Source organism: Benincasa hispida, chromosome 2, assembly GCF_009727055.1.
Source record: "Benincasa hispida cultivar B227 chromosome 2, ASM972705v1, whole genome shotgun sequence".
Lineage (NCBI taxonomy): Eukaryota > Viridiplantae > Streptophyta > Magnoliopsida > Cucurbitales > Cucurbitaceae > Benincasa > Benincasa hispida.
This window is the reverse complement of record NC_052350.1, coordinates 41,491,178-41,516,023: the sequence shown is the minus strand read 5'-3', so window position 1 is coordinate 41,516,023 and position 24,846 is coordinate 41,491,178. Positions and strand designations below refer to the sequence as shown.

At 33.8% G+C, this 24,846-nt stretch overlaps 1 protein-coding gene across 1 annotated transcript; it reads left to right on the top strand.

Moving 5' to 3' along the window:
• The first annotated feature begins 17,914 nt into the window (after window positions 1-17,914).
• On the top strand, window positions 17,915-21,305 carry LOC120070607 (protein TRAUCO). The gene is made up of 2 exons (XM_039022421.1): window positions 17,915-19,166; window positions 20,748-21,305. The coding sequence occupies exons 1-2, from the start codon at window positions 18,143-18,145 to the stop codon at window positions 21,023-21,025; spliced, it is 1,302 nt and encodes a 433-aa protein (XP_038878349.1). The 5' UTR covers window positions 17,915-18,142; the 3' UTR covers window positions 21,026-21,305.
• The last annotated feature ends 3,541 nt before the right edge of the window (window positions 21,306-24,846 follow it).

Here is a 24,846-nt window from a genome sequence, read left to right as displayed (position 1 = left end):
CATCTTTAGAGCACGATTCCTGAGTTTGGCCCTGGACTCACTAGGACTCTAGTTAAGCTTACACTTGGGTTTGTTAGATAAAACACTTTCTTGACACAATTAAAGAAACCAAAGCATAGAATCGTTTCATTGCATCTATAGAAACGCATCAGTTACCCTAAGGAAAGGAATGGTGGTCTATTCTACGACCCCCAAGAAAACAAGATGTTTGTATCAACAAACGTTGCATTCTTAGAGGAGGACCACATGAGAGATCATAAACCATGAAGCAAATTAGTATTAAATGAAACTACTGAAGAATCAACAAGAGTTGTTGATGCAACTAGTCACTCATCAAGAGTTAATGAAGAAACCAACACTTCAGGTCAGTCTCGTCCTTTTCAATCCTTGAGAGTGCCTTGACGCAGTGAGAGGATTATATCACAACCTGAACATTACTTGGGTCTAACTAAAACTCAGGTTGTCATACCAGATGATAGCATCAAGAATCTATTGTCCTATAAGTAGGCAATGAATGACATAGACAAAGACCAATGGGTCAAAGCTATGGACCTTGAAATAAAGTCTATGTACTTCAATTCAATATGTGAATCTATAGATCTACCTTAAAGGGTTAAACCCATATGGTGTAAATGGATTTATAAAAGAATGAGAGATGTTGCTGGGAAGATATAGACCTTCAAAGCTAGACTTGTAGCAAAAGATTATATCCAGAAGGAAGGGTTGACTATTAGGAAACTTTCTCCCCTGTTACTATGCGTCTATAAGAATTCTCTTATCCATAGCCACATATTATGACAATGAGATATGGCAAATAGATGTCAAGACTTCCTTTCTGTATGGCAATCTTGAAGAGAGCATCTTTATGTCTCAGCCCGAGGGGTTCGTAGCCCAAGGTTAGAAGCAAAAAGTTTGAAAGCTGAATCGATCCACTTATGGGTTGAAGCAAGTGTTTAGATCTTGGAAAATTATATTTAATACTGCAATAAAATCTTTTGGTTTTAATCAGAATATTAATGAACCTTGTTTCTACAAAAAAATCATCAACAGTAAAGTAGCTTTCTTATTTCTTTATGTGGACGATACCTTACTCATTATTAATGATGTAGGGTAACTTATCGATACTAAGAAATGGTTGGCAACCTAATTCCAAATGAAAGATTTGGAAGAGGCGTTGTATATGCTTAGGATCCAGATCATTAGAGATCACATGAATAGAACATTGGCTCTGTCTCAAGCAACTTATATTGACAAAATGTTGACTCGATATTCGATGCAGAATTCTAAGAAAGGTTTATTAGTTTTTAGGCACGGGGTTCACTTGTCTAAGGAATAGTGTCTTAAGACACCTCAAGAAGTTGAGGATATGAGACGTATTCTTTATGCCTCAACTGTGGGCAGCTTAATGTATGTTATGCTCTGCACTATGCCAGATGTTTGTTATATAGTAGGAATAGTCAATTAGTACCAGTTCAATCCAGGTTAGACCACTACGTTTTGGTTAAGAACATCCTCAAGTATCTTAGGAGAACGAGAAACTATATGTTGGTGTATGGATCTAAAGATTTGATCCTTACGGGATAAACCAACTTTGATTTAAACTGACAAGGATTCTAGGAAATCCATGTCAGGATCAGTGTTTACCCTGAATAGGGAAGCTATAGTATAGTGTAGCATCAAGCAAGGGTACATTGTAGACTCCATTATGGAGACTGAATATGTAGTTGCTTGTGAAGCAACAAAGGAAGCATTTTGGCTCGAGAAGTTCCTAAGTGATTTGGAAGTGGTTCCTAACATGCACTTGTCTATCACCTTATATTGTGATAATAGTGGGACAATAGTCAACTCTAAAGACTCTCGCAGTCACAAACGAGGAAAATATATTGAGAGGAAGTATCACTTAATACGAGAGATTGTACAATGAAGAGATGTGATCATCGCATAGATCGCTTTAGAGCATAACATTGCTGATCCAGTTATAAAGGCTTTCTCTACTAAAGTGTTTGAGAGTCATCTAGAGAGTCTAGATCTGCGACACATGTACATTGTATAATCTAGAGCATGTGGGAGATGTGTAATGGGTATATGGATGCCCTAGTTTGTTGTATTTATTTACCATTCCCATTGTTTTGGGTTTTGATATTATGTATATTCCACTAACTAAAGTTTTAATTCAAGTGGGAGTTTATTGAGTTTTATACTCTAAAACTCGTAGATAATAAATGTAAATAATTGATTGTCATCAATAAAGAGTTATGGATATTATTTCAATAAGTATTATTAATTGTGTTGTATTCGTTTTGTCTTAATAATCCTAAATCCAATAAACTAATATCCTAGGTTGTCTTTGATGGAGTATACATAGATGCAGCGGAAGAAATCGAAATCAATAAGCACTCTAATTACACTTAATTTGAGTTGAAAAACATGCAAGAAAACTAATTTCAATAAGGAGGGTTTATATGAACACAATACCTTTGTAGATCTCAGCAATTCCAGCTCCTCTCCTCGAATTGGATCTCCAAATGCACAATAGACCACCAAAAGGATCTTCTCTACTATCCTTTAACTCAGATTATGTGGTGGAAACACTTAATTGAGATCGATTGGATTGAGAAGAAATAGGGTTTGGGAGAGATTTTCAAGATTTCAGAAAATCCAAATGTATCATCCTTTCAGTACTAAAATTCAACATTCTCATTGAGACCTCAAGGAGCTGATTATAGTGGGCTAGGTGTTACTTAGAGGATTAATCCAATACCACTAACTTCCCTTTTTTTTTTTCCTTTTTAAATTCATTTTTCAAAATTAAAATTAATTTTCACAAAATTAAATTTAATTAAATTCAAAAGTGAATTTTGAATTTCAAAAATTTGAAAAATGTTATATTTAAATAATTAATTAAATAAATAAATAACAATTTAATATCAAATATTAAATATTAAATTAATTTAAATACCTAATTTAAACATGAATCCTATTCATCTTAATGCAATATTTAAATATTCTAATCTCTTTGATTCCGTTCAATTTCAACAAAATTAAACGTTTTAGTTGTATCAAATACAATTAATCAAACCCTAAATTGAATTTGAACACTTCAAATTCAAAATCCTAGTTTCGATTTTTAACATTTCAAAGCCGCTCAATTCATTAATCCAAGATATAATTTTACGAGCTAGTAGAGGGACCTTATGGACCTACAGATCATGAGCTCCAACAATTTGAGATTAATTGGCTAAACTCTTTAGACTGAGTTAATCAATATTCGTTAACTATCGAGACACACCACTATAGCTCGAGAATTGCACTCTCCTCATTGTAGATATATTTTTGTCCACTTTAACCATAATCAGCAAGTCGATCTTTCACAAGTTGTTCGTATTTATAACTAGGTCAAAATACCATTTTACCCCTGTAAATACATCTTGCTCCTTAAATTCCCATTGATCCTCTATTGAACGATTGGTTTATAGTCTAACTAATAAACCATGTCCCTCTCGACCATGAGAGGGCGGGGCCCCATTGTTCAAAACCAAAAAATAGTACTTAAGAGAATAACCTATCTGCTAACCCTAAATTGGGTAGAAGTGAATTTCATCTTGAAAGACTATGTTCCCAGCTATCTATCCGATCTTATCCCCAAAATGGGATGCTTATTGAGCAATGCTGTTGAACTACTCTCACCTATGCAGATCAAAGGATAATCCCAAATAAACAGGAGTTCATAGTTAAATCAGGATTAAGATCGAGTTAGCTCAGGTTTAATAGTAAACGGTCGCTATAAAGAAAAGTGACTATTTCATGGTTCGGTCTTATACAAACATCCTTTGCATACGATACCTCCACTCACATGTCTACACATGAATGATTTTGAGATCACATCATTTGTATCAGTATACAAAGTAGGTTGCATCCAATAGTATCACTAGAATGAGGTACCCAATCTCACCCATATACTTATAGACCATTCTAGCTATAAACTAGAACTTGATTCATATTTATGTCTCTACATAAAGTTAAAGTATTCATACTATAATCATGGATTCATTTATTGGGTTTTACAACAGAATGCAATATCAATAACATTTTATTGAATGGAAACTCAATAATACTTTTATTGATAAATAGAATATATTTCTAATATTTATGAACTGCGAGTTTTAGGACATTCCCAACAGTCTTATGAGTCTTGAACTGTATGTGGAGACATATAGGGATCAATATTCAAGATACAGTCTAAAGGGCCTATAATATAGGGATAAGGTTGGGTACCTTATCCTGGTGAAACTATGGGTATGGCCCATTATGTATTTGTTACAAACGGAATGATCAATGTGTTTATGAAGGTGACATATGAATGAGAGTATCTTATGCAATGAGTTTGCATAAGAGCAGACCACGAAATAATAACCACTAGATGTAATATCGTTGACTAGTTGGGTTTCTATTTCAATAGGATGACTTAGACAACTTAGTCTTAATCCTATGTGTATTATGAGCTTTTGTTCACAAGGGATTGTCCTTTAATTTGTATAGGTGAGAGTGGCTAGTTCGCCGACTCAATAGACCTACCATTTTGGAGACAAGACCAAGTGGGGAGCTGGGAACATAATAATACAAGATGAATTTCACTCCTTCTTGACTTTAGGGTAAGTAGATGAGTTTTCCCTTAAGTGGTGTCTCTGGGACTTAAACAAAGGGTCCTTTTCTCTCACTGGCCCAAGAGGTATTTCTGTTTAATAGTTGGACCATAAATAGGTTATTCATTAGAGAAGCATGGGTAGTTAAGGATACAGAGGTAACCCAGGGGTAAAATGGTAATTTGACCCAACTAGTGTTACAAACACTCGTGAAGGACTAACTTGCTGTCATTGGTTTATATTCGTGGACACAAATATATCTACAGTGAGAAAAGTGCAGTTGTGGGTCTTTAATGGAGTGTACCCATAGTTAATGAATATTGATTAATTTGGTTAATGAGTTTAGCCAACTAATCTCATATCATTGGAGCTTCTGATCTGTAGGTCCATGAGGTCTCTTCCTAACTCGTAAAGGGAATTGAGGCAATTATGTCTTGAATTTGAAATGTTCAAATTCACTTAGGGAAATAATATAATGTACAATGATGCATTATAAAATAAAGTTTATATTTTAATTAAACTTTTTAATATAAATTTAATTTTGGATATGATTCAAAATTAATTTATGGGAGAATCAAATATTTGAAGGAGTTCAAATATTAATTTTAATTGGAATTATAGGTTAAAATTAAAGTGTATATGATTCGAATGTAGACTAAATTAAATATTTGATATTTAATTTAGTAACTATTTAATTAGATGATTAAATAATTATATGATTTCATTTGATTTGATTTGATTTAGTTAAATTAATTGAATTAAAAGTAAGAAAATTATTTTAAATGGTAAAACTGCTAAAAATATTTACAAAATATAGCAAAATTTCAGAACTATGAATGATAAACGTTAATAGACACTGATAGACTTTCAGTGTCTAACAATGTCACTGATAGATACTGATAGAAGTTGTCTATCAGCGTCTATTATTGATAGTTCTAAAATTTTGCTATGTTTTGTAAATATTTTGATTCATTTTTCTATATTTAAAAACAGCCCTTAAAAGTATACGTTATGTGAGAGATGTTTCATTTAAATATGATTTAAATAAAATCATTAATTAATAAGATTTAATTAATTATTAATTTTAATTAAAAAGATAACTTCCACATAGGGGAGTTATCTAAATGGACATTCATGCTCTCTCTCCTGTCGGTTAAGGGACCTGCAAAACGTAATTGTGATTGATTTTAGAAAATACATAAAGGTTCTGTGAAGCTTTTTCTCTTCAGAAACAAAATTATTCCCCTGCTCTGTCCAATCAATTTTGGTTCCCACAAACCAAATTTTATCTCATGAAATCTCAAAGGATAGGCAAGCAAATCTTGTTGTGTTATTCGTGAAATCAAATGGTGAATTGAATTTTGTTTGATTCTACAAAGGTAAGGTTTTCTTTCCCTTTCTCTGTTGAATTAATTTATGCATGATTAACCTATATTAGAATTATTTTACAGTAGACTGTAATTTTGTTAGGCTCTATAACTTTTTCTAAATTTCCTAGTGTATGCATATTTCATAAATCCCAAATCAATAACGAGTTTGGTTATGTTATTTCTGCTACGTTAGAGCTTTCATTCCTACAAGTTATTCATTCGTTTCTAGTCATGAGCTAACTTTCTGAGGGGTTCAGTCATGTGGACCATGTGAAGGAATCGAATTCCTCAACGGAAGCACCGCGTGTACTTTCGGAATTCATTTTAGAAATCAAGGAAAAACAAAGAAACAAATAAAACAACACAGGATAAACATACATTTATAGATAAGCACGCCGATACAGAGAAAAGAGGAAGAAGACTAACTCTTGAAGACAATCTTCAACACTTTCCTCTCTATGTTACGAACACCTCATTCCACGAACATCTCCCTCGAACTCAACGTACAGGAACACCACCATTGAGTCTTCCTTGTTATTCTCAGGACAAGGAACAGGATAGTGGTATCCTTTCCATTTTTGAAGAATCAAAGGAATAAGTGGAGAGATTAAGATAGTTTCTTTTGGTGTTGAGAGAATTTTTGTGTAACCATTACAGAATTCTTGTGAGAGATTTGCTTATCCAGAGAGGATGAATTGAGAGGGAGTTATAACTACCCTCCATTATACGTATAATAACTCCCAAGGGGTTTATTCAAACTTTATATTATTTATCCAATATATTAAACCTAATTTAATATATGATTAAATAATTTAATTAATTAAAAAATAAATATCATATTTTTAAGTTAATTTGAATCGTATTCAAATAACATCTTACATAACATATGGTATTAATATGAGTCTCATTCATATTAATTTTAACCTGTAGTTTTACTATGAATTTTATTCATATTAATTTTGTCACACCCCACCCCGAGCCCACCTCTTAAGCTCGAGGTGAGGCATGACGGACCGTAGATACCATCCTTTTTTGATACCTACTGTCCAACTGAACCTCTTTACTCTCAGTAAACTTTATGTCAAGGAGATAAACAACAATTGATTAAGTAGGTCTATTTTATTACAACAATGTAATGTTTATATAACTCCCAGACTTAGCTACAAAGTTTACAACAACTGATAAAACCCCAGAAGTGTGACTGTGGCTTGTGGCAGACCTTGACCTTAGCAGCACCCTGGAACTCCTCACCTTTCGCTATCTGGGAAGAAAAGCATGAAAGAAAAGAATGAGCTTCACAAAGCTCAGTGAGTGGTAAGCAACTTCTAGAGTCTATTTCAACTCATATTAACAAGCATATCATATATATGAGGTTAATACTCAAACTTCCGCTTTAAATGAGTCTGGTCTCTACTTCTATCTACACACACGGTAGATAGTTAACTTTTACTAATCATAAACACTTACTCTCTTGCGTTTTCCCTTTGTTCCCTATGTACATATAGCTCCCCGCTTATGGGCTTAGAAGCTAGGCCCGTCGGCCCTCTGACCATCCTATACAAGGATCCTCTCACAGGCATAGGAACTAGACCTCTCGGTCCCCTGACCATCCCGTGAGGTTCCCCTGACCCCCTGACTATCCCGATCACATAATCTCATTCTCATGCTATTTACTCATTCATAACATCAGCATATACAATTTACCTTAAGATATGCTTAAGACTTAAAGGAAATACCACTCGCCTTGGTAAGGTAGGAATTTTTCTTTCTAGAAGTTCCTTTGGTCTTCTTGGGCTCCTCTTTTGAACCCTAAATTTCAGATTCAACTTAAAGCTCAGATTACTCATAGTTCTGAGCCTTATCCTGAGATACTTCTTTCTACAATCATGCTCTAAAATGTCTTATAAAGCTTACTTTAAAATCTTAGCTCATAACTCCTTGTGGTTTGGCCAAAATCATCAAAACATCAAGGCCAGCTTAAGCTTACCCGACAGCTCGACCCTTCTAATTTTTCTTCACTCTCTAGCCAGATTCCTTGAAGTTTCTTCTTCGGCAGCCCTACCCTGAAAACTAGACTCTTAGAGCTTTCAGTTGGCTTTAGAATCACTCCAAATGCATGAGTTTCTAGGAGAAATCCTCATCCCAAATTGATGCTACTTCTAGACCTCACTGTTCGATAGCATCTCCTTCTCTTGGAACTTCATGGTCAACGTATGGTCTTACTCCCAACGCAAGGTCTCCTTCAAATTCACTTTCTAACACACTTCCTTACACTCTTTGAAGAGGATTTGGCTTATGAATGTAAGAGACATCTTGTGGTGGTATTTATAGGCCAAAGGAAGCAATCCTTATCATCTTTACCAAGTCTCAACGCAAGACACCTCCTACTTTGGGGTGTTAGCACCATGTTTTACCACCACCTACTCCCTTGACATTCACCTACTCTCATTCCACACACATACTTGTGTTGTCTTCCTCATGCATAAGACTTCCTTTGCATGAAACTTCATTTGTCCAGCTCCTACTAATTTAAGTTTAACCATCTCTCGGTACAGCCATTTGTCCGAGTGAACTCATCAACCTTGCATAATGCAAGCCTCAGCACTGCTCCATCGCTTAGTTCTTGCATCTGTCACTTAGCTCCAACACCCCATCGTGTAGCTCAATCGTTTAGTAAGCGATCTCGCTCTCAACGATCTCACTCATAGCCCATCGCTTAGCTGTCGCGCCTATCGTTTAGCACCGACACCTTATCGTCCAACGCATCTGCTCATCGCATAGCATCATCGCCCAGCGTCCGTGTCTATCATGTAACACCCATCGCGTAGTATTTCGCCTATCGTATAGCGCGTCTGCTCATCATCTAGCACAACAAGGCTATCGTCTAGTGCCCACACCCATCGCATAGTGCCATCGTGTAGTCTACCGCTTAGCGTCCGCGCATCGCTTAACGCTTAACACTATCATATAGTGCTACATTTAGCGCTATCGCCTAGCTTTCACACTTATCGTCTAATGCTTACACTGATTGTGTAGTACTTACCGCCTATCGTATAGCCTAGTCGTCTAGTGTGCCACTTCTCATCGTCTAGCGCATCGCTAAGTTTCGCGCATTTGCTATACGATCACCTACCTCATCGTGTAGCACCGCTCATTTGCTACACGTTCGCCTACCTAGTGCCTTGCGCTCAATATCTTGCTCTCTCCGCTCTCGCTCACGCATCCTCAACGCATGAGTAACTTTAGGCAACGCCTCGGCCAATCATGCGTCCAACCTCACAAACGCATGGTTGCCTTTCTACTCATCTTAGCCTTATCTCACGCGTTAACACCAAACGCATAGTTCCTTTTGGCTTTACACTTAGCCAAATTTTACTAGGTAAGGCTTAACTTAAAATTACTCAAGGAAAATCTATTCAATACTTAGAAATTCCTTTTTCTTCAATATAGGATTTGACTTTCACTTAGTTAATTCCCTTAATCACCTACTTAAGTAGGAAAAATGGAAATTCAGGTTTCACAAATTTAATATTTTCATCTTATTCAAAGTTTTAATATTAATCTCATTCATATCGTAACTTATAGAATCTATATGAATCACATTCATATAATTAATATGTCTTATTTAAGTATATTTCTCAAATAAATTATATAGTATTTATAAAACATATTTATAATCAACTATATATTAAAATGTATCAATATACATTATATTAATTTGAATCTTATTCAAATATTTCTCTCTCTCATATATAATATTATTATAAATCATATTTATAATTACCTATATATTCTAATGTATCGATATACATTATACTTTATATTAATCACATTAATATAAATCACATCTCTACACCCTTTAAATAATTTGAACAATTCAAACTATTTCAAAAACATTTGTTCCTTGTTTTAATCCATAGTGAGCTAGTAAGAGAACCTATGAAGCACAGATACTTCAAAAGGTGCATAGAATCGATATCAGATACGTATCTAATACTGATATGTCCAGATACGTAGCAGATACGTGTTCGATACATGAAATGAAGTATCTTATTTTTTTTAATTAATTTTGGATACACGTATCCCCTTCAAGATACATGAAGGGGATACGCCGAGCTAAAATTTCTTTATTTTGGGCTAAATTTTAAGCCCAATAGCCCGTTAACCCAAAATAACTCACTTAGTTTTATATTTTATTAATATAATTATTGAATTACAATTTATAATATTATAATAAATTAAAAACAAAAAGTAAGACTAAAAACGAAAACCCTAAAACTAAAATTGTAGTTCTTTTCTTCTTCTTCGCACTTTGCTTCTTCAGTTCTTCAGCCCACCCGACGACACAACTCTTCGTCTCTTCCTCATTCTTTAGTTTGTTCTTTAATCTTCAGTTCAATTGGTTCTTCGTTCATTCTTCAGTTCACCGTCAACCAGACTTCCGCCGTCGACGCTTCGTTCGTTCTTCAGTTTGCTGTCGACCAGACTTCTACCGTCAATGCTTCGTTCGTTCTTCAGTTCGCCGAGGACGCCTAAAAGTAAAGGTTCGTTCTTTAGCTCATCATCAACTGTAACATTCGTTCTTCTTCTTCAATTTGTTCTTCAGTTCAAATTTTGATTTCCATTTCTTTTTAGTTTTAAGTTTTCAACTTTTCATTTTCAATCTCTGAAATTTCCATTTCCTTTGAATCTTTGATTTTAGGTTTTTTATTTTAATTTTTAACAGTGATAAGTTAAAATTTTAATTTCCATTTTCATTTTTTCTCAGTTCTTGTTTATTGTACAACTTCTGGCTTTGTTCTTATTTAAATGTTCTTACTTCTTAGGAAATTACTTGCCCCCATGTTTCTGATTCTTATAATGGATCTCTATCATAAAATCCATTTTTGGCATGGTTGCAGATTTATGTCGATTTGGAATGAATAGTCTAGTAAGATAACATAACAAACCATCAAATCTGGCATCTTCATCAAGTCAAAGTCAATCATCAAATCCTTCCATAAACTCATCCTCCTCCATTGTTGAAGATGATACAAAACCTCTTTGGAAATATGTGACCAAAATTCAAAAATTAGGCGATGGGGGTGGAAATTTCTATTGGCAATGTAACCTTTGTAATATTTCAAAGAGGAGCTCTTACACACAGGTTAAAGCTCATTTATTGAAGATAAGTGGTCAAGGAATTGGACCTTGTTTAAAAGTCGTTTCTTCTATTTTGAGTGAAATGCAAAAATTGGAAGAAGAAGTAAAGGCTCGGCTAAAAAGAAAAGGTCCAAAGAATGTTCCCTTACCACCTTCGGTCATAACAATTAGTGGTGTTAATGTCAGTAATTCTCCTATTACAAGCAAATTGGACTTTGAGAAGAAGAGAAAGTATAGTAATAGTGATACAAGTGCAATTGAAAAATCATTCAACAATGCATCACGAGACCAATTACATTCACTAATTGCCAGAATGTTTTATTCGGTTGGTTTGCCATTTCATTTAGCGAGAAATCCACACTTAGAGGAGTATTTGCTTATGCTGCAAATCATTTGTTGTCAGGATATTTGCCTCATGGATATAATATGTTGAGGATGGCTCTTCTTCAGAAAGAAAAGACAAATATTGAGCGGTTATTGATTCCAATTAGAGATGGATGGCATACTAAAGTGAGTATTGTGAGTGATGGATGGAGTGACTCACAAAGGAGGCCTTTGATTAATTTTATGGTAATTTCAGAAGGAAAACCTATGTTTCTAAAGTCAGTGGATTGTTCTGATGAGACTAGAGACAAGTATTTCATTGCAACTTTGATTAAAGAAGTTATTAATGAAGTTGGGCATGAGAAAGTGATTCAAGTGATAACTGACAATACTCCTGATTGCAAAGCCGTAGGACAATTTATCGAATCACAATTTTCCACGATTGTATGGACACCATGTGTAGTGCATACCTTGAACCTTGCTTCGAAGAATATATGTGTTGCTAAGAATGTTGAAAACAACCAACTTATATATAAGGAGTGCAGTTGGATCTCGGATATTGTTAGTGAAGTCATGTTTGTGACAAATTTTATTATGAATCATTCGATGCGGCTTGCCATGTTTAATGAATTTGTATCTTTGAAATTGCTTTCTATGGCTGAAACACACTTTACATCTATTATCATCATGCTTAAGAGGTTTGAACTTATTAAAGGTGGTTTACAAGCCATGGTCATCAATGATAAATGGGTAAATTATAGGGAAGATAATGTGATAAAGGCAAGACGTGTGAAGGATTTGGTGCTTAACGACTTATGATGGGACAAAATTGATTATATTCTTGCCTTCACTGCACCTATCGGTGACATGATTAGAGCTTGTGATACAGATGCACCTTGTCTACATTTGGTGTATGATATGTGGGATGAAATGATTGTAAAGGTGAAGGCAACTATTTATAAGCATGGAGGATTGAAACCAACTGAACCTAGTGACTTTTCCTCTTTTTATGACGTGGTGTATAAAATTCTCATTGATCTTGGAATAAAAACAATACTCCACTTCATTGTTTAGCACACTCCTTGAATCCGAGGCACTTAATTACACTATCTTGTTTATCTTTATACATATATATATATATTGTCTATCTTATATTCTAACCTTATAGATTATATTTTATAAGAGTTTTAACGTTATTTAAACTTCTATTTAGGTACTACAGTGAAGCATGGCTTTTAGAGTCCCCTAATCGAGTGTCCCCACACCAAGATATCGAACTATCTCAAGAGAGGATGAAGTGTTTTAAGAAATATTTTAGTGACCCTGGGGATCGTGCAAAAGTGAACATAGAGTTTGCAAACTTTTCTACCAAATCTAGAGATTTTAGTGACCCTGATTCCATAGCTCAAAGATGTATCATTGATCCTATAAGCTAGTGGGCCACATATGGTGTCTATGCCCCAATGATTCAACCAATTGCATTGAAAGTACTCAAGCAACCTTCTTCCTCTTCCTGTTGTGAGAGAAATTGGAGCACATACTCTTTTATTAACTCTCTCAAAAAGAACAAGTTGACACCTCAACGTGCAGAAGATTTGGTATATATTCACAGCAATCTACGCCTTTTGTCAAGGGGTACTCTAGAATATTCAAGAGGGGAGGCTGAAACATGGGACATTGCTGGAGATAGTTTTGATTCTTTTGAAGATGTTGGTATGTTGGAGTAGCCAATTTATCTTTAGATGAACCAGAGTTAGAGGCTGATGTTTTGGGAGATCATGATGGTGGTGAAAGTGATAATAATGTTGATGATGATGATGTTATAGAGATTTAAGATTTGAGTGTTTCAAGTTTCTCTATTTTCTAGTCTTTATGTTAATCTTTATGTTACTAATTTAGTTTGTTCTAAGAACTTTGTAGTGGGACAAAGTGATAATGTTTCAAGTTTCTCTAGTTTGTACTAAGAACTTTGTAATATGTATTTCGTTGATTAATTTTTATGTTATTAATTTGGTATTTTATGTTTTGGTGTATTACATTTTAGTATCTTTCTTTATGGTTAAATTTATATATATGAAAAAAAATTAAAAATGGCATATCTGTATCTTAGTTTTTTAGAAATTCACGAATCGCCATATCCGATCGTATCCATATCGATATCTATGCTTCATAGAAGAAAACCTAATGGACCTTAGAAGCTCCAACGATACGAGAGTAATTAATTAAACTATTTAATTAAATTAATCAACATTCATTAATTGAATGTCACTCCACTAAAGATTTACAACTGCACTATTCACATTGTAGATATATTTCTGTGTCCATGGATATAACTAACACCAGTAAGTTGATCCTTCACGAGTTGCTCGTAACTACAACTAAGCCAAATTGCCGTTTTACCCCTCAACTCACTCAGGATTAAAATCGAGTCTCCTATGGTCATTCTATGAAATATTAATCTCTTCAATCAATGATGTTATAAAGAAAGAGTAATCATTTCTCTGTCCGATCTTACCAAACTCTTTGTATAGGATGCCTCCACTCACATGTCTCCACCTGAATGATTAAGATCAAATCATTTGTAATACTTTACAACTATTGTGACAATTACAAATTGGGTCATATCTGTAATATTACTAGGATAAGGCACCCAACCCCATTTACTATAGATCATTCAGGTTATTACTTAAACATGATTCACCTGTATGTCAACCAAATATATGTTTAAGTTATCTTGTCTTGACTGGTAGGCACAATCGTTTGAGTCTAGTTCTTAAGCGAAGGAATCGCTTTCAATGAAAATTTCTCTTTAGCAATCAGCCAAAAAATAACCTTTGATTTTTCTTTAATGGATTATTATGTATACAATATAATCAACCAGTATTTCTAATAACATATAATTCTTTAATGGATTATTGCATATATAATATAATCAACCAGTATTTCAAATAACATATAATTCCGAGGCTTTAGGACATACATCCCAACAATCTCCTACTTACACTAAATCGGTGAGACATAAGTTGATGAGATATGTACCTAAAGCATATTCTTGCTCTCCCAGTTGCCCTAGCACACTTGAGACATGTCTCATAGTCCTAGACATTCTAGGAGATCCTTTTACACTTTAGCCTAGAGAATCCATTTATATAAATCAAACTGTTATGTCAACAAATATCATTTGGTCACCACCAAGATTTTTTTTTCCTCGTTCTGTTTTATTCCTACAACTTGGCATTTACTATTATCCTCAAACTTAGTCCTTGCACCATATTATCTTATAAAGTGGATAGACTAATGCATATTTGAAACAACTTTCAAATATTTAAGGATATACTTGACTATGCAAAATATTGCTTCATAAGCAAAAGTATTTTCTTGTAGTCTAATTTACACCACTTAGGATAAAGCATGGATTTCTCTAAATCCTGTATGAAACAGTGTATCCCGTAAAAGATCAAATCTTCAAATTTATATACCGCGTCTCATTATTCATAAGTTTTAATTTTCAAACTCAATGTTCATACCATTGATTTAATCGATATAAGTAACCAATTGTATATTAAATGTTAATTAAGTCTCATGTAAGATTTACATCTCCTCAACACTTCAGGTATCTTAGGCAACTTTTCCCTTAGACATGCCAACTTATAGAATAGTACTTTACCATTCCATCTAAAGCTATTACATCGAACATTAAACTACAACTTTATAAATGTAAGATGCATGAGACAAACTTAACGTATGTCCTCAACATCTATATGTGGACATTTAATATAAAAATCATTTCAAATCAACTATTTGAAATTGGTTAAATAGTCAAACTTTCACAATGATCTCTACTTCATTCATATGAGTAAATATCAATATATAACAGATAAATACCCATTTTTCATTTTCTTGTTTGTACAAGAATAACGTCATTGATCAAAGCCATTGGTTATGATACTATATCAAACCCTTATTCTCAAAGATCTTAACAGTGAGATTCATTTCTTAAATGAACATCCTAGTTTTGCAAACCTTTTGCAATTTAGTCTTTGAAGTCTGCTCAAATATGTGTAGATGCATTGAACTTCATTTCATAAAAGAGGTTATTCATTTTTACATATCTCATATGCAACAATGAATCAAATAATGCATAAAGACTCTATTAAAATAACTAATGAGAAAATTGACTCATAGTCTATTTTCACCTACTGGTTCTACTGCTGGTTTTCACCTTACGCCAAGAGTCTTACTTTGAAGATCTCTATCTCCAAGTTCTACACTTTCAAGTCTCCTTTTTGTAAATCCATTCATATCCTTTAGGTTTGATCCCATCAATGAAAATTTACTGAGATTAAGTACACCACATCATAATTGGTTAGTAATTTCCATTCATCTATAAAATTTACTGAGATTAAGTACACCACATCATAATTGGTTAGTAATTTCAATTTATGGTGTTTAATTGAGATTTTCATACTCCAATCTAAATCGGTTTATTTCTTCATAAATGCAATTATTTAGATAAAGTGATTATCAGTCCAACCCTCACTTTTTAAACTGATATTTTGGGTCTAGAATAAGAAAAAGTATTGTTACAAAATTTTGGGTAAGTTCGTGAGTGATTTAGATGGGGTTGGTTAATTGATTTTCAATTGCAGTGTATTTGTTTAGTTAAGTGTATTTGTTAGGCGTAGTTTAGAGACTAACTACCGTATATTTGTAGGTCATGTAAATATCTTATTGCTAAAAGCTTTCACAAGACCTTTTATGACTACAAAACCCTTATCCAAATTATAGTGTAACTAATTTTTTTTGTACATTTATTTTATTATAGATCTTTATTTTGTCCTAAAATATTTCCCCTATTTTAAATCAAAAAACCATATATTTTTTTTCAAATATCAAAATTAATTTTCTTGACTTATTTTATGTTTTTATATTTTGATTTTTAATTAGTTTAGAAAATTTATACAATCAAATATAAGATTAAAAAAAATTAAGTTATATTAACCCAACAACGTTGCACGCTTTCCCTCCATCTTCTTCTTTGCATCGATGGCTTCCTTAAAATAGTAGAGTGAAGAGTGAAACCAAATCAATTGCATTTAAATTACTAAAGTGAGAAAATTATGACTACGGTGATAGATTCAGAGACAATAATTCTATTCACGACAACACCATTGCTAAGTTTGTGGTCCACGAGAATATGTGACGGAGAAGTTGAGATAGAAGAAGATGGAACTGCAGTGATCAATGGTGACTTTGAAGGAGCAGTAAGTGAGGTCGGTGGAGAAGGAGCAGAAGTCGAAGCTGGTGGTGAAGTTTTGGTAGAAGAAGAGGGAGCCACGCCCAATGGAGCAAGGGATGAAGACAGAATTGAAGTCAAAAGTGTCACAATTGTGGGCTGAGAAGCTGATTTTGGAGAGAAAAATTGCAACAACTTGGTTGGAGAAGAGATCGGTGTGGTGCTCACAGCTTGACCAAGAGAGACACCGATAGTCTCTAGATGTTTGTTTTAATTACATTGTAATTATAAACATTTCTTAATAAATCAATTACAATCTCATTTATAAGGCTGGGGTAGTTTAAATTCGTTTGATCATTTTTACGAATGAAATGTTGATTTGCTATTTATACAAATAAAAAGTTAAAATTTGTTATTCCTCTTGTTAGCCCAATAAATTTTTATTAGATTGGATTTCGATTTTGGGCCTAATTGGGCCTCTTTTACTTATTATTTATTTGTCCTCCAATTTTTCAATTTTATTTCATTTTTTATTTTGAACTAGGCACTTTTGTTTTTCTCAAATTAAAATTTGACGATTTTTTAGATTAAAATTTGATATCTTCATTTTTAAAATAATAACAAGGGTATTTGTTTTAAATTACAAAATTACTTGGAATATTTTCAAATATAGCAAAATATTACTGTTTATCAATGTGTATCATTGACGCTAATAGATTCACTATAGACCATGAAATTTTATTATATTTGTAAATAAATTGACTTATTTTCTTATATTTGAAAATAGTCATGATAATAACGAAATCTTTTTCTATATAATAAACGTACACGCATCATACGAATTAAAATACTAAAAAATATTAACAAGTCATTGTCCATTCAAATTTAAGAGTATATGTACACTATTGGTTCAAAATTAAGGGTATATATTCTATTGGTTCCATTCATTTTTTTATTGGTTCTTTTAGTAAAAAATTGAAACCAACCAATCAATATGTTCAATTTTACTCTAAAAACCCAAACCAAACCAGTGAACTGTTTTGATTTGTCTTTTTTTTTGTTATACTCTTAATAAATAGTCCTATAGCTAGAGGATTTTTACCAAACTATAAGAACTAGATTATAAAAAAAATTCAAAGACCAAATTTATAATTTAACCAAAATTAAAATTATAGAATCTTTTTGAATTCTGTAAGAGAGGGAGACTTGAAAAGGTATCAAAAAATTTATCCCTTCTTTGCCCTATCTGAGACTCGAGTGTCTAATTCCAATTCCAATCCCCTTCTTCATCGGACCCTTTCATGGTTCTTCCAAAATTTCCCCCAAATTCTCAAGCTTTCTGTTTACAGAAACGTATGTGAACGAATCTAATCTTCATTCTCCGCCTACTCCCCAATTTTCAAACCCTATACGAGCTCATCATTCTCATGGATTCCCTCCGTTCCACTTACAGAGACGAAGACGATGAAGAAGACGAGTCCGTTCGCCCTTCTGAGATCGACCCACCTGAGCTTGCTGATCCACCAATGGATGCCAATGTTAGCGGCTCCTCAACTGACCCCCAGGAGAGTACCAGACAAGACCCACCTGATGCCTCTGAAGAAATCTCCGAAGAGGAACCTGCCTCTGATGACACTGAAAAATCGGCTAAATTAGCAAAGTCACCTGGGAATGACGAAGATGATGAAGACCCACCTCCGAAAAAGCAAAAGCAACTGTCTTCGCTTAACCAGCCTGTGGAGGAGGACAAATCGCCATTGCCCGAATCGAGTTCTGCTAAAAACAACGGTTCCGCCAATGGCAATGCTGCTCCGGTAGCCACGTCTTTGAATCCGAAGAAATCGAAGAAGAAGAACAATAATGTTTGGGTTACGAAATCGACCCGGAAAGGGAAAAAGAAGAACAAAGCCAATAACAATAACAATGCTCCAACTGAGGACCCTGTGTTGATCACTCCAGTTCCGAGGTTCCCTGATAAAGGGGATGACAATAACGATATGCAAATATGTTTGTCAAAGGTTTACAAGGCGGAGAAAGTTGAATTGAGTGATGATAGAATGAGTGCTGGTAGTACAAAGGGGTATAGAATGGTGAGAGCCACTAGAGGGGTGGAGGAAGGGGCATGGTATTTTGAAATCAAGGTGGTGAGCTTGGGGGAGACCGGGCATACTCGGCTCGGATGGTCGACGGATAAAGGGGACCTGCAGGCTCCGGTCGGGTACGATGGGAATAGTTTTGGGTATAGAGATATTGATGGAAGTAAAGTGAATAAGGCTTTAAGAGAGAAATATGGAGAGGAGGGATATAAGGAAGGTGATGTCATTGGTTTCTACATCAATTTGCCTGATGGGGCTTCTTATGCGCCCAAGCCACCACATTTTGTTTGGTATAAGGGGCAGAGGTACATTTGTGCTCCTGAAGGGAAAGAGGAGCCGCCTAAAGTAGTTCCTGGTATGTTAAACTGCTTTACTAAATGCTGCCAAGTGATGAATTCTATGTTCAATTGTCTTTTTAAGTGAAGTGATTGAGTTTCTGCTATATGTTCTATGCAAGCTCTATGAAAAACATTGCAACTGCATCTTGATTGTTATAAAAATAGTTCATTTACTCTTGTACTTTTGATATGCTATATTCTTTTTCAATATTCAATTGGTTGTTGGAGTTAGTTAGGAAAAATGTTTTGGTTCCTAATGTTTTTCTACTTTTAGAATTTCTTAGTGTTAGCCAGTCCTGCTGCCCTGTGAACAATTGATGAGAAGAAAGAAAGTCTTAGTCCATGAGGCAAGATATCACTGGCTGGCAAGCAGGGCTGAGGTTTCAGCCAATTTGTGCAATTGGTTTATGATGAAAAATAGTTTTTATTGTCATTGTTACTCTTTTATTTGAAGCTTGCTAGTAGCTACTGGGTTCCTCTAGGATTATCATGTGTTGCGCATGGTTGTGTTTCCATCTAAATTTGAGTCATTTGACTCTGACATAGTTCGGGCAGGGGGGTGTTCTGACCATTCCTTGGTTGCAAGAGAAACCATTTCACTGCAAGAACAACTTGAGAGACAGCAAAGAAAAGTGACCTATAAAAATAGGATGCCCAGATCAATAAGTTAAAAAATTCATAAACGTGTGCAAATTTTGTAGGAAAAAAATCTCTGAAGTACAAGATATTGTAATAAATACAAGGTGCATGCTGTTTCCACCTTATTTGATACTTCAAATGTCTGCAATTGGTTGTATTTGATAGTAAGTGATAAAACTCAAGCCAACCGTTCAATCCACTCATTCCAAGATGAATAAACGCTCCAAAGAAGTGGGTCAAGGGAGGGCACACATAAAAGTCCCTAACAGAGTAGTCCATTATCCGTGGACTGGGAGAAATCACCCTTTTGTCCCAACTTTGCCTGGCAAAAATTAGGCTTGAGGCTAAGATTGCCCTGTTGACCCTCTACAATGCGTTGTCTTAACTCTTAAGGTTGACTGGACTGTCAACTGGGCCATTTGGGAAGTAATTTCCCCTACCACCACCTTATGTTTGCACGCTCCAAGTTCGAGCATATATGGGGTTGGGAGAGGAGTTAGCTCATTAACAGTAGTGCAATTAAATAATAGAAATGAAGGACTGCGAGGGGGCTGTTTGGTCAGGAGGGTGCAGAGGGGTTAGTCCATTTGGTTATTTTGTCATTAATGAAGGAGGTTGCATTTCTTTTACTTGAATTGAGTTGAGTACTTGAATTTGCATCAGTTGGGTGCTGATTTGTTTTAATTTCAGCACTAATCACTCCCAAAATTGGAGCCTGTCTGTCTTTTGGGTCACATCTATTATCATCTAATAACCAACCATTTTCCACGTTATGAATCAACTGTTATGTTGGTTATATATTGATTGATTGAGAATTCAGGAAACTAGAGATAGATGCCCCTGAACTCTGTTGTGTTTTTTCATTCTCTTTTCCTTTCTCCCTTTTCCTAGTTCAAATCTTGATTGAAATATCATCTCCTTTATGAAGTTGCATGATGTGTCCAACATTCGTTATGCAGGAAGCGAAATTTCGTTCTTCAAAAACGGAGTATGCCAAGGGGTTGCTTTTACGGATCTGAACGGAGGTCGCTATTATCCTGCAGCCTCCATGTACACTCTACCTAATCAACCAAATTGTGTTGTCAAGTTCAACTTCGGCCCTGATTTTGAATGCTTTCCAGAGGACTTTCAAGGTCGTCCTTTGCCACGACCCATGATCGAAGTACCTTACCACGGATTTGACAGCCAAGTTGAGAACGGAGTTTCGACTGAGAAAAACACAGTAGTCACCAAGTAGTACCATTTTTTAACCACACCAACCACTTTTAGAGGACTTTCAAATGTATTGTTAGTTCATGTGCATTAGGATTGATAGATGGGAAGATGACTGGTGTAAATTTTTCTAGTTACCATCAGCAGAAGAGAGCAATTTTCTATGTGAGATTTGTAGAGATAGACAGTGCATGAGCCCAACAAATATTTATATAATTTGTTTGGGTTTCTTCAGGATCCATAATTCAAATTTGCATTGTTTATTTGATTGGAAAATCAATTATTTCATTTCATTTTGTTCTGAACAACTAACACAGCAGATGAATAAGTTCTTAAGTTCTTGGAAAGTTAATGATTTCATTTCATTTTGTCACAGAGATTTCTCGTCTTTTTTAGAAATGTGCTCATGTTGGTTAACAACATATTAATGCTTGAGGAATGCGTCAAAAATCCACAATAGAGTATTTTAGTACTCGTAGGTAACTATTTGATTTTTTTGTTATTTTTTTAAAAAAATTAAGTAAAATTTCTTCTTCGTTATCCACCTTTTACCAATGGTTAAAAAAAATAAGTCAAATTTTAAAAATTAAAAAAAATAATTATTAAAAAGTTTGTTTTTGAAATTTGGTTAAGAATTTTACCATTGTAATTAATAAAGATGCAAATCATTGTAAAGAATAGGGAGAAAGAGACTTAATTTTGAAAAACCAAAAACAAAAAATGAAATGGTTGTCAAACGGGCCTTAATTTTATTATCTAAGATAATTTTTATTATTTTTTTAATAAGGTTAATTGGATTGAGAAGATGGATAGTGATATGCTAGTGATATTAAATTTCTATCAACATTTTTCATGAGTTCGACATCTTTTTTATTATATCTTTAAAAAGTCCATGAAACATACAAAAGAAGTAATAAAGTGTTACTAATGTTGATAGGAGTTTCAAAGAAAGTATAGAAATTGTGTAACAACTATTTGAATTATTAGCACCTGAAATCTTAATTGTGACATAACTAAACTAAAATAATTCATCCTTCTCCTTTCCTTTCTAACTATTATACTCTTAAAACTATTCATTATACTTTATTTGGTGTCTGGATTTAGAACCAATTTGATTTGATATTACTTAAATTATATTTTCTTGTTTGGATGTTTAAGAGAAATGAAAAAAAAAAAAGTTTAAAAACATTTGTGATCCTTAAATTTAGTTTAAATTCATTCAACTCAGGTTGTATGTGATTGCAATAACGTGATTACTTATTGAGATTACTTTACCAAATAGTTTAAAGTCATTCAAACTCATAGTTTGATCACGGTAATGAGATTACTTATGGGAAATTCAGTCATATAGCACTAAATAAACTTTCCTTTAGAAAAATAGCAAATCGCATAAATATTTTGAATTATAGCAAAGTGGTTCCTCTCACGTACTCCTGATTTTTTAAAGTTCTAAAATACTCTCACTATAATTAGATTTTCACTTTTTTTTAATATCGACAAAGCATCCATCGTTTTTGTATTCGACAAGTGTTCATCTTCTAATGTTGGGAAGTAGATGAAAAACACATAATTGACAACCTAAAACCACAAATCTCCAAGAAACATACCAAATGTAGCTCTAACAAAAACCTATACAAAACCTGTACAACGCTAATGAAGACAGGGACCAAAAAGACTCAAGCCAAAAGAATGGTCGAGTTGATTTCCCTCTGGTATTGGACATGCGTCAACTAGGGGTGAAAACGGTTCGATTCGGTTCGATTTAATAGTCAAACCGAATCAAATCGAATTTTTTAGAATTTGAAACCGAATGACATTTTTAAAAAATCCATGTTATATTCTTTTTTAACTAAAAAAACGATTCGATTCGGTTTAGTTTTAAATTTGGTTTTGTTCCTTAAATTAAAAGGTTTTAAATTCGGTTTTACTCTTTTTTTAAAATATAAATATAGATATATATTAGTTAAAAACGGTTCGGTTCGATTTTTGAGAATGAAACCGAACCGAATCAAATTATTTCGGTTTCAAAATTTTTTCAAACCGCATTTTTCGGTTTCACTGAGTTTTCGATTTGATTTTTGCGGTTTGAATGACCACCCCTAGCGTTAAGGTCACCGCTTTGAGTGGTGTCGTCATCATGGAAGTGAAAAACGGAGAATCTTTTAAGGTTGGATTTGAATGGATCACAAATTTTGAGAAATTTCACGGGAGGTACTAAAACGAGTGAACCATAAATAGATCAAAGTCGAAAGGAATTTGAATGTTGTGGACTAACCATGAAAATTTTGTAATTACTCTGACGTGTATGCAGTTGGATAGGTTGTATGGTCGAATTGCAGTCTGTGCAGATTGGTAAGTTGTTTTTATTATTACTATCAACTTTTATTTTTTCAATATTTTCATATACATAAATTAAGTAAAAGTATACTTTATTTGGTATTTTCACCTCACATTTCAAAAGTTTTGATCAATCTTTTTTGACGTTGAAGATTTTGTTAGTTAAGATTATTTTAAAAACGAACCGATCTATTTTTGTTCCCATTAAAAAATATGTGATTTTTTTTAAAAAAAAATCAAAATGATTTTTTAAGATATAGTTATTTTGATTTCTTTTCACTTACTCCATAATTTTAAGTTTTGATTTTTATAGAGGATATTTGAAGAACAAAATAAAAATACATATAATAAAAATACATATTTTTTAAAGCCATAACAAACTAGATTTTATTGATATTTAAAATATATTTTATTTATAAAAAAAAAAAAAGGATTTGATTCATCCTTCTATATCCAATTTCCTGAAAAACTAAAATGTGATATAAACATTTAAAATAAATGGTTGACCTCACAATACAAAAAAATATATGATGATTGACATTATAAAAGAATAAATTACCATTTAAAATAAATGGTTGACCTAACAACACAAAAAATATCTAATGATTGACATTATAAAAGAATAAATTACAGTGTAATTCTTCGAACTCCAAAACTGAAAAAATAAAACCCTCCATTGTAAATTAAAATTGATTGACGTAAAAAGAAATTAATTACTGTTCGCACGAGGTTTCCGGAGAGAAACGTGTTTCGTGGAGTTGAACTTGAGTTGGTGTTGATGTTGGAGTTGATTTGATGCGATGTGGTTCGATCTCTAATATTTGATCCTCTGATTCTATCTCAGTTGGGTGAATATGCTTGACTTGGAAAAGAAAAGCACCGAACGTTCTTGTAAGTCTTGGAAGCTTGGAGTAGAAGTCTTGGAAAAGTATTTGTGTCTTCAAAGGTCTTCTGCCTTATAGGAGTGCAGCTTCAGGAGTATTGGAAGCTTGAAGTAGAAGTCTTGGAAGAGTATTTGTGTCTTCAAAGGTCTTCTGTCTTATAGGAATGTAGCTTCAGAAGTCTTGGAAGCTTGAAGTAGAAGTCTTGGAAGAGTATTTGTGTCTTCAAAGGTCTTCTGCCTTATAGGAGTGCAGCTTCAAAAGTCTTGGAAACTTGAAGTAGAAGTCTTGAAAGAGTATTTGTGTCTTCAAAGGTCTTCTGCCTCATAGGAGTGCAGCTTCAAAAGTCTTGGAAGCTTGAAGTAGAAGTCTTGAAAGAGTATTTGTGTCTTCAAATGTCTTCTGTCTTATAGAAGTGCAGCTTCAGGAGTCTTGGAAGCTTAAAGTAGAAGTTTTGGAAGAGTATTTGTGTCTTCAAAGGTCTTCTGCCTTATATGAGTGCAGCTTCAGGAGTCTTGGAAGCTTGAAGTAGAAGTCTTGGAAAAGTATTTGTGTCTTCAAAGGTCCAAGTATTTGTGTCTTCAAAGGTCTTCTGCCTTATAAGAGTGTAGCTTTAAGAGTCTTGGAA

Coding starts and splice junctions, on each gene's coding strand:
- LOC120070607 (XM_039022421.1), top strand. CDS start 18,143: ATGGATTCCCTCCGTTCCACTTACAGAGACGAAGACGATGAAGAAGAC. Junction 19,167..20,747: donor GCCGCCTAAAGTAGTTCCTG/GTATGTTAAACT, acceptor TTCGTTATGCAG/GAAGCGAAATTTCGTTCTTC.